Source organism: Priapulus caudatus, unplaced genomic scaffold (assembly GCF_000485595.1).
Source record: "Priapulus caudatus unplaced genomic scaffold, Priapulus_caudatus-5.0.1 Scaffold255, whole genome shotgun sequence".
NCBI classification, from domain to species: Eukaryota; Metazoa; Priapulida; class Priapulimorpha; order Priapulimorphida; family Priapulidae; genus Priapulus; species Priapulus caudatus.
Genome location: NW_014577316.1, coordinates 33,538 through 45,285, shown reverse-complemented (window position 1 = coordinate 45,285; position 11,748 = coordinate 33,538). Strand labels below are relative to the sequence as shown.

Below are 11,748 nucleotides of genomic sequence, written 5' to 3'. Positions count from 1 at the left end.
CGGCGGCAGCGAGGGCTGCAGAAGTTCGCGGCGGTCACTCGAAACGAACCCCCCCCCCCAAGCCTCCCCCCAAAGCCAAAAAAATTTTTTGTTGTATGATAAATGTAGCAAAGAATTTCACCTCAGGTTCGCTTCATTTTAGTGTAATAATTGGCAAACATCTCCAATCGTTGCGGGAGGCCCGCACTTCCGTGAACATGATGATCACGCCGGCCCCCTCCCACACCCTCCCCCCGCTAACACGTCCAGTGCTCTGCAACACTACGGGTCAGCCGATAAGGCTGCAGCCCAAAAATGTTTTCTTTTTTGGTGCCACCAGAAATTATATTTCTACTGGCCCCAAAATTGAAAAGATGGCTAAATAGCCCCAATTTTCTCATTGCCATTTTTTCGTCGTTAAGATATAAAATCATAACCATAACGACACAATTATTAATATGGATACATTGCTGTGATATGCAGTATTGTATAGCCGTGTGCCGCCAAGCAACTTGTAATGTATTGTAGGCCCCATATCTTTTTTGCATATGGATAGTGGCCGGTGCGCTTCCTACCTGAATACAAGAAATTTGAACCATAAGGTTTTTTCTCGGCTGTATTGGCGACGCTTTCTTTTCAAAAAACTCCACGCGCTTGTTCCGCTCATGATTTTTCTTTCTTATCGGCTTCAGGCCTCGTTCGCTAACGGTAACCGTGGTACTAATCCGCATGTCGGTACTACCAAGGACGCTTACATATAACTGTAGTACACATAACCTACATATAACTGTTATAATGTAGCTTCTTGCGGTTACTACCAGCATTTCGATTTGGTTGAGGTGTCGGCAAGCACTAGCTCGATTTTAATCCAATCAGGATTTTAGCCCAGGGATGAGGAATGGAACCAATTTTTGTGTTTTCAGCCGCGGAGTCCCAGTGCCGCAGGCCGGTCAAGGTCCAGGGCGATTGCCTGGTCAGGTCGGAGTTCAGGGGGCTGTTTAATTACGGTATCATAATGGACATTATGTATTATAAAACCAGAGCGCCAAACGCACGCTTTAATTTGCTACGTCGAAAAAAAAAAAACCAGAACGTCGTCTGCGCGAGATAGTGAAAACAGTGTTGAACCTACGTTTTCCTACGTAGTCATTGAGGGGCACTTACGAGCGTATTTTTCGCCCTGATCGCGGGGCGAATTATAAAAATCGCTCGAATAAAACTCGCCCCGTGCATGTGGGCCCCGTTCACGTCGACGCAACGATTTCGTACGCCCGTCGAATCTCCCGTTATAAAAAATGTTACGATATTTTCGGCCGAATCTATTTACAGCCGGCCGGACGATCCGCTGGAAATTCGCTCCTGTCTGCCCGTGTCCGGCACGTATATCTTTTTGTTCGAGCGCAAAATAAACCAATCGCGCAATACAGTGTTGGTTAGTATATCCAGTTGGTGACTCGTTCTGTCCGGCTCGAGGCTACAGATAGACCCCGAGGTGAACGCTCAATCAAAATTCGCTGACATAGACTCCTAATCAGCCCGTACTGACACCCTGTCCGGCACGCATATGTCATAGCCGCATACTAAAGTGACTGTTTTCAGATATTGTAAGATTTTTTTTGCTGTGCGTGAGATATTTCAGCGTTTTATTTATGAAGAGATATTCATGCATGAGATATCTCAGCATTTTTTGCTGTGCGTGAGATATTGTAAGATCAGCGTGAGAGCGTGAGATTTGGTTAAAATGCGTGAGTCTCACGGTCAATGCGTGAGAGTTGGCAGCCTTGTATATACCATGGAGCTTAGCAAATTCATCACAGATAATCTACAGGTTGAGGTCCCAAACGTCAAACAAATAATTAGGGTCGGGGGCAAAAAACGAGGATGGAGCCTTTCGGTCCATGAAAGCGACCTTCAAGGAGAAGGGGGATCCCTCCACACTAATGCAGGCACTAAAGAAACTAGACATTTCAACAAAAAAGGAGTTGCCCCCAGACCTCACCCCAATGCAACGCAAAGAGGGAAAAATTCTAAGAGCTATGAGAACTCAACGACAGGCAGAATTGGAAAAAACCGGCATCAAAAATTTCAAGTGGATCATACTCAGAGATACCTTGAGAAAGGTGATAATACCCCAGGAAAATCAATAAGACCACACACTTATGAAAAAATCAAGCAAATTGATAAAACTAGGCATAATAAAAAAAATCATGGATTGGAACGTTAGAACTACACATGGCTTAAAGTATTTCTACAGCAACATTGATACGCTCTCCAACAAAAAATCTGAAATTCTTGCCATGGTTGATGTAACTTCTCCTGATATTATAGGTCTGGCCGAAATAAAATCTAAAAATACAGATGACAACTCGTTAGCGCTCACTGAGCTAGTAATCCCAGGATATGAATGCTGGCCTGATATCATTGGTAACCCGAGCAGAGGTGTAGTCATGTGGACGAAATGCAGTCTGGACGTTACACAGATCGGTCTCACTAAGAAAATCGAGAGCGTACAACGAAATATGCCACCAAACGAGTACCCGGGTTAACTACTCTGCCGTATGATGAAAGGCTACGCCTGTTAAACTTACCATCACTTTTATACAGAAGAAGACGGGGTGACATGATCGAGGTCTGGAAGCGATTACATGGAAAATACGACGACCAATACCCGTGGCTAAAACTAGATAGCAGCACACAATGTCTTAGATACAATAGCCAAGTATTTGTATAAACGGCAAGTAGATCATACACTCAAAAAGAAATCATTTAGCTTTAGAACCGTCAGCGATTGGAATTCCCTGCCCGAAGAAATTGTCATATCAAAAACGATAAATGAATTCAAAAACAAAATTGACAGGCACTGCATGGTCCCACCTGCAATATGACTACCTTAACTAGTCACATAGTAATGATGTAATGATCTGATCACATGATGTAATGTGTACAATGGGAATTTACCTTCCAACGTATACTCATAATACCTACAACACCATGACCGCTCGCAATGATGTTTAGAATGATTTAATATCGCAAAGGACTATGAACAAAATTGAGGCTTGATGTATTAATTAGACCGGATACAGGCCCTTGTGCCGTATTCTATTCTACATACCTCGTCTACCACACCTATACTTACCATCTTCTGCCACCTACCCCCTACTATTTCCCCCTTCTTTCTCCTTGGGGGGGGGGGTAGCGAGGAGGAGCGAGAAGTTACATTTTTTCTTGAAGTTCTTGTCTTTTTTTCTACGACAGGTTCGAAATATGGCCAAGCGATACAGCCTAATAATCTATACATGGACCATGCAGAATGGTAGAATTTAAAAAAGTATTTCAATTCTACTATAAATTTCATTGAGTGAATCTTGAGTAATTTTTTGTTGTAGGTGCAGCCCCAGAATCAGTGTACCCGCATTTGTGCTGCCTGGCACAAAAATGGCGTACTTCGCCGCTTGCATGCTACTTTCACACCAGGTAAAAACTATTAGGATTACTTTTTAAATGCATTATATTACTCTGCAATACAGATATTCATGATACAGCGGCTTCATTTCACAATGAAATGTTGTTCTGCAGAATGAATGCTGCAGAATGAAGCTGCTACTGTAGGTACCACATGCTTAGTTCTACCACAAGCTTATATGACCTATATCCAAAATGTCTGTGTGATAGAACAATATTGAAAAACCATAATGCTAGCTAGTTATGTCTAAGTGTTACTATTATTTTACTCAGGACATTTAGCTGGAATAATGTGGCAAAGTGTCACTGGCTTTATCTGTACTGTCCTGGGTAATTTGAGAAGCGTAGTCAAAAAGGTGATAAATTAACCGAGCTTGTGGAAAAATGTGAAGTCAAAGGTGAAGAGGCACTAGGTTTAAAAATAGATTTTAACCATATTTTTTTAGGATGTGGATCTGCTAAAAGCCTGTCTGATTTTTTTTAGTTACACCATGCTGGTCTGCTTAGAATTTATTTCAGCTGATTGAAAATGCTCATGAATTAATAATGTAATTGCTGCAATACTGATTTTATTTTACTTTTGTTTTAGAGTAGCCTACCGCAGTTGCCCGTACCACCACTGAAGCAGACACTGGACAGGTATATTCTGTCACTTCAACCTTTACTTGAACAAGAGGAAATGACAAAGACACGAACAGTAAGCCTGCAGATTTCACAAATCTGTATTCTTAAACAAATTAGACTTGCTCTCATATACTAATTATTAACTACAAAGCTCATGCTATTGTTAAATTTAGCACTGTTTGTCATTCTCGTACCTTAGCCACTATTAACATTTTTTTTGTTATTGAAAAGCAAGTCACTCGCTTCATGTTCTTTGCAGAAATCGTCATGTAATCACTTTATTCCCCCTTACCTAATTAACCAGATAATTCCTACATAGATAAGTTCATACGCCATTAAAAAAATGTATTGATCACTAATATTAACCAAGCAAATCTATATGAAAAACAGTAATTCTATTTTATTATTGTTATTTCTGTGCAGGTAGTGGAGGACTTTGGGAAACCTGGGGGAGTTGGGGAGCAGCTCCAAAACATGCTACTCAACAGAGCAAAGACAAAAGAAAACTGGGTGAGAAAACGTGTGCCGACCATTGAATTATAGGGGAGCAGGGGAGGGGGGTGACCAGGTGATTTGGTGATCTGATATATATGAACATTGATCTACCTAATATAGAATATAGCTCTTCAATTTTTACCTTTTGATCCAAACTCTATTATTCATCTAACATTGCAAAATTTAAGAAAAGTCATTTGACACATTATTTCACCATGTACAACAAACTTTTATAACGTTTACACCACAAGGAAAAGGCACTTGATGTCAAATACGGTATTTTGTTAGGTATTCGATTGCCGACTCATAAATAAAATTGGCCGTTAATGTTTTTTGTTTCAACCATGAACTCTTTCCTTATTTCAGCTTGGAGATTGGTGGCTAGATGTGGCTTATCTGAGTTTCCGCTCACCGATTAGTATTTACTCCAACCCTGGCGTAATATTTCCTATACAAGAGTTCACTGGGCGAGAAGGGCAACTCAGGTTCGTGCATTTACTAATTATCTGGGGGCCGTTGTCAGAAACATCGTAAAGTTAATGCTAATGTTAATGCTAAGATAACACTTACGACTAATGTTAAGACTGATTTTGTTTCTGACAAAAAATTTGTTACAAATTCTGCACGCAAGTTCATGAGGCTGCAATCACGCCAGACAAATGCAAATAGGTTTTTGGTATTTACAGGTTTGCAGCAAAGTTAATTGGAGGAATTCTTGACTACAAAGAACTGCTTGATACGTAAGTGACCCATTACATTAGTTATGTGTCCGTGAATCTGTACATGTGATGTGCATCCAAGTCTGCGTTGACGCGTGCGTGTGCATCCACGTGTATATTATAAACTCAAATACGTGAGCGTATAATGTAATTTGTAGTAACGCACCTCAAAATGTGTGTATACTTTAATATTTGGTAATAGAATGAACCTTCATATATAGATACCTTATAAGTGTGGTAGGTGTGTGTTGGGTGCATGGCAGGGGCCGTGGTGGTGTTGTTGGTTGCATTAGGGTTTCACTTATGACTCGTACACTGGTGTGTGGTTTGAAATGTGAATTTTATACTAGCAGTATACTAGATATGTGAAGACGAGTTTTAGTGTATTAGCAAACGTCTGCCACACTTACACATGAGTGAACCAGTGTCGCTGCTTATACTCTCTACACGTGGTATGATTACAGAAAAAGTCTGCCTGTCGATAAGGTGGGTGACCGGTCTCTATGCATGATGCAGTACTACTCTATGATGTCATCGTGTAGAATTCCGGGAGTGACTCACGACAGCACCGTCGGCTATCCGGCCGACCAGCCTGACGCGCCCCGCCACATAGCGGTGGCACATAATAACTACGTTAGTTATTCTATGTGTGATAGCGGTCTCTGAAAAAACAGTAGGAGCCTTTCGTTTTTGTTGTGAAGATTACGCTAAATTTGAATTGTGGTGGGACTTTGCATTATAATGATTATTAATTACGTTTATAATTGTCTAAGATTTTTGGGTAATAACCACCACCACTCTGGCAGGTCTCTGTGGTATAATCTGCATGGTTTAAAGCTATATCATATTTAGGCTCTTCTTTTATAGTTGCTTTATGTAAAAATCTATGCTACCATGAAATAGTACATATTGTCCTGCCTGATCGCTCTCGGACATATGCTAATCTGCATAAACAATACATAATTCATTCAAGAGGGAATATAAGGTGATATTAAGATTGTATAAAAGTTCATATTATTTCCTCCCATTTTATTTGTATTCATACTTTAGAGTACGTTGCAATTTACACATGAAGTAATCTTGTTTTTTTCCCAATAGTTCTTTGCAGTTCCGGTGTACGGATCGAATAACGAACGACTGAATGAGAAGCAGATTTATGAGCAACTAAAGGTCTGTATAGACCAGTCTCTATATGTCGGACGGCCGATCGGTGTTCTCACAACTGAAGGCAGGAATTCATGGGGCAAGGTGCACAAGAAACTAATTAAAGGTGACAAGCTATATATTATTAGTAGTATCATGAACATATGTTTACTCTATAGATATGTGTGTACAGAATATGTGTGTGTGTCTGTCTATGGTAGAATTATATAATAATCTTTTTAAATTTTGTTATTTTAAAGTTTAAAAAAACGTGACTAGATGTATGAAGATATTACCAAATGTTTTTGCTTACACCTGTAGTGTGTAAGCAGTTTAAATAATTTTTGCTGTGGAAACGAGTAACCTAATGTTTCAAAAAACAAGATAATGGTTCGAAGTGACTAGTGATGGCCGGGACAGTTCAGTTTATTCTTGCAATACAAATTTTCTTCTCTGAAACACTGTTAATATCACGTGATGTGAAATCCTCTTGCAAAATTATAAGTGTAACATGGAACTGTATTAGGAACTCAGTTGACAGGATGTAAGCTGTGACTCTCCAACAATTAACCGACATTAATGTGTTTGTGCAGATGCCCAGAACAGGACATCCCTTCACAGCATCCACAGAGCCATCGTGCTGCTGTGTCTGGACCGTCCGATTCCAGACGCGGTTGGAGAGGAAAGGTCTGCGATGATTGGTGAAGAAATGTTGTATGGAGGAGGAAGTTCTCTGAACAGTGGCAACCGCTGGTTCGATAAAACAATTCAAGTACATTTCTTTTTACCGTCCATACATTATCGTCTCTTTTGTCTTGATTTACGAGTATTTTTGTGTGTCTCTGTGAATATATTCTTCAAGTTCTTGTTTTTATTTGTTGGAAACAAAGAAGCCCTGTAACACGAAGCAATATAGATTGAACGTTAGCTCATATCGTGTACAGAGGCCTGTGATAGTAAGTGCTGGTAAAAGTTAAATATTGGTATTTGATATGTACGATTGACCAGTAAATGATTGCTAAATAATACTTTGCATGATATCATCATCATATTAGCATATTACCAGTGATCAATCACATTTATTTGGTGTTTCAGTGTATTGATCGCCAACACTCGCTTATAGCCCATATTTTAAGAGATTGATGTTAGGAGTTGTACCTTACTGGTGTGTACACCTACACTGGTACGTGTAGATTGGTGGCCTGTATTACTGGTGTGTACACCTACACTGGTACGTGTAGATTGGTGGCCTGTATTACTGGTGTGTACACCTACACTGGTACGTGTAGATTGGTGGCCTGTATTTCTCATGACGTTGGTCTGCATGGTTTTATAGCTATTTGTTAATGTACACCTTTCCTTTCACAGGTTATAGTTGGTCAGCACGGTAACTGTGGACTCTGTTACGAACATTCATCAGCAGAAGGACCGCCCATTGCAGCTCTTCTAGATCACATACTTCATACTGGTGAGCTGCTGATAATCAATGCTGGTAATCAATGCTGGTAATCAATGCTGGTAATCAATGCTGGTAATAAATGCTGGTAATCAATGCTGGTAATCAATGCTAGTAATCAATGCTAGTAATCAATGCTAGTAATCAATGCTGGTAATCAATGCTGGTAATCAATGCTGGTAATCAATGCTGGTAATCAATGCTAGTAATCAATGCTGGTAATCAATGCTGGTAATCAATGCTGGTAATCAATGCTGGTAATCAATGCCGGTAATCAATGCTGGTAATCAATGCTAGTAATCAATGCTGGTAATCAATGCTGGTAATCAATACTGGTAATCAATGCTGGTAATCAATGCTGGTAATCAATGCTGGTAATCAATGCTGGTAATTAATGCTGGTAATCAATGCTGGTAATTAATGTGTGCTGCTAACATGAATTCCTGTATAAATATATTCATCTTCAGAATGTATCAAGTTTCAGACTTTCTTATTTATTGTTTGGTATTAGATGTTTATTGTTATTTCATATATAAGAGTATTATAATTATTTCTTCATCTAAAGGTAAGGATCATCAGTGTTGGCTAGCTATCTTACTCTTTTATAATGTTGTTTGTTCTGGCTGGCTTCAACTGGGTGTGTTTTTGGCAGTGAAGCAATTCACCAGAACACGCTGGCGGCATCAACTTCGCTTGGCCAAAGAGCTCGAGTTTAAGCCTTCGACGCTGATGCAAGGACCATTTGCAGGCTGCAAATCCCACTAGCATGTGTGCGTTTTACTGGCCAACATATAGTCATATAGTTATATGCAGAATCAATTGGAGAGATACACTTGTTTTCTAAAGACAGCCATGCGCTAATAAGTATTAAACATTGTCATAGTAATGATATACTTACTTATAAATTATGTTTCCACAAATAATACAGATATATATTGCTTTCAGCTAGATATTCAGGCATGTGAGTTTCACAAGTGTGTTTGTGTGTTGTAGAAGTGGCAAGCGATCTTGACATGGGATTATTCCACATTTGAGACGAATTCGGTAAAGATGTGCCAAATCAACACAAAATCAGTCCAGATGCTTCATACGATGGCTCTGGAGTCCGTTGCTTTCTACAAGTAAGTTAAGTATAAGGAGTGATAATGGAAAAATAGATTAATTAATTGCCAAGATTTTTTGTCACATTTGAGATAGTAAATAAACAGCCGGAATAATCATGATAGTGCATTCTCATGCCCGCTTAATAATTTAGACACGTAGCACACCTGTAAAAGGTTTCTGACGTTTTATCACAAAGTGACAATCATGCGCTCATTGGGAAAGTCGCCTAATTCTGGTTGGTTACGGTTGCGAAGGGTGTTTATATTTTGGACATGTTTAGAAGTGTGTTATTGTGTTACAACAACCACATGTACGTCTTTTGTTTGTCATGTTTTCAGGTTTGCATGGCGAGACACAGCAACATACGAAAGCTCATCACTGGCGTTGTTCAAGGTGAGACGCACGGAAACATTTCGGTCTGCTCGGTGGCTTAGCAATGAGTATTGCGGTGCGCATGGAAGACCAAGGCCGTCTGCTGTCAAACAAGGCAGAGAAAATTAAAGAAGGCTGCGACTGGCAAAGGCACTACCATGTTCAGGTTTAGAATTATCATCCTTTCATCTGTTAATGTATTTCTATGGAGGACGATGAAAGGACATATTGTAGGTAGATTTACTCAGGAGGAATTCAAAAGCTAGGGCCGTCGCGATTCCTGCCTGAGCACGTTGTTGGCTTTTTCTAGGCGATGTCAGGGCAGGCTGTTGCACAGACACATGTAGGCTCAAACCTGCTGCCTATAGAGAATGGCATGAATGACGTAGCGCAGATTATATTCATGGACCACTGGATACATCACTGGGTAAACCAGCTGCGGTTAACCACTAGCCAGGTAAATGATGAAGATTGCATGCCGACGTTTTGGCTAAAGGCATTCTGAGTATAGGTGTCTGATAGCATATGTTCGTTAACATCATGGTCATACGTACAAAATGTAAAAATCTCATATTCCGTTTTCCATTTCATATTTCCATAATCTGGCTCCTTCTATCGTAGTTACGTATTATATTCTAGTTCTCCCTTGTTTCTAAGTATAAATATTGTCTTAAGTTGCGTGCTAATGAAATAAGAGTTGATACCATACGATTGTTGAGCAAGGTTTACAAAAACTGAAACTTTTTTACTAGGTCCATCGAAAGCACACAGCATACATGTCATTTGGTCCGGTTGTGCCGATGGTATGGTTTCTGTTACAAACGACGGCCAGAATCTTGTGAGTATATTACCAGTGATGCAATTACGGAGGATACACAAGGCTAAGAATGAGACCAATGTTATGCTTAGTATATGCAAAAGAGGTTCAAACTTGCTTGGAAGATCTGAAGTATATGCATCTGTATATGAAATATGAATGCAAGTGGTTAATTTTGCCTGCCCGCTAAAGCTGTGTGAGCATGATAGTAATTTAGTTTATATGTGCTTACTCACTTGATAGAATAGCATTTATAATTGTAATATTATCAATAAATAGATTTATTAGTTATAATGCTAACCAAATGTGGATAGTCCTCCCTTGATTCGACACTTGCATATTGCAATAACGGGGATGAGCCATGACACTGTAAAACTATTGGATAGAATGGGCAATAATGTTGGTGTATAGTGTAGTTACCATTCTGGCCATTGATCTTTTTATTGAGGAGATAGCCAATTTTTGACAAGGCTTGCTCTTGACTTAGCAGATCACATATGTATAACTGCAAACAACAGGCAATCCAAAAAAAACGCAGCTCGAGGACAACTAAAGGAAGCCATCAAGCAAAGCCTGGCCGGGACCATGCGAGACACACTGCAGTCCAGGAAAGAAGCACGACTCAAAAACTATAGCATGTGCAATGCAAGTGCATAAAGAAATTGTATATTATATACATCAAACGATACCCTTAGACTTAAGTTCTAATATGTTAAAGCTCACTTAATTAATAAACTCCCCTTTACTAAAGAGGTACATAATTCTTAGTAAGGGAATTTAAAAAATGCCACTTGCGTAAGATTCTTTGATGTTAAGCATAGTACTGAAATCATGTTTGACGCAACATGTTGCAGTGTTCTAGCTAAACATAATGCTAAGGGCTATGTAAAGAGCTCTGTTCTGACTGGTCGACACACAATATCCTACAGGGTAAAAAAATACACGGAGCGATGAGGCGATTTCGCTCTTCAAACCTCCGAAATCGCTTCGTGAGGCTCAAAATAGCTTCCCAGTAAAATTTTTGACGAGAGCTTATTTTTCCCACAGACTTGAAAAGAGGCTCCCGTGAAAAAAAAAGGGAATTTTTCCCGCTGCTATACATGTAAATGTTCTTTCATGTTGCGCATTAGCGAATTATGCAAGAAATTGAAAGTCTGTTCATTAGAGCGATTTATCGCATAGACAATACCCAGTACAATTTCATATCGGAAAGTTGAATTGAAAAAGATGCATTAAATGAAATGCGCACCAATTGAATGGGCTTTTTCTGGTAGTTCATGCACTTCTGTCATTTGGGTCAGCAGAGCAATTAATCACTGTATATATGTAAATTGAAATCAAGTCAGTTGTGAAATCCGCATGTATCTGCATTCCGTGTAATATGGTTGGCATAGACTGTACGATTTCTAGCCTTCTAGCAGCAGTACGTGTTACCAATTTTCTGTCCTGTTTGATAATGAGTTTAACAGTTTGTTTCACAATCAGGTAGTCAGTTCAAAGAAATTCTAACTGTCACTATGGTTAGACTAAACAATAGACTAAAATAGATTTGTGACCATCTTTTGGGTTGCAACCCA

The 11,748-nt window shown here is 39.5% G+C and overlaps 1 protein-coding gene across 1 annotated transcript in view; it reads left to right on the top strand.

Annotated features, from left to right (window-relative positions):
• Window positions 1-11,748, top strand: part of LOC106808128 (carnitine O-acetyltransferase-like) — a gene marked incomplete in the record, with an annotated part of 20,816 nt that overhangs the window by 1,394 nt on the left and 7,674 nt on the right. The window contains 8 exon segments of the mRNA XM_014810708.1: window positions 4,031-4,138; window positions 4,489-4,575; window positions 4,927-5,045; window positions 5,247-5,300; window positions 5,744-5,912; window positions 6,378-6,549; window positions 7,016-7,194; window positions 7,791-7,890. Of these exon segments, the coding sequence (XP_014666194.1) occupies window positions 4,031-4,138; window positions 4,489-4,575; window positions 4,927-5,045; window positions 5,247-5,300; window positions 5,744-5,912; window positions 6,378-6,549; window positions 7,016-7,194; window positions 7,791-7,890 (988 nt within the window).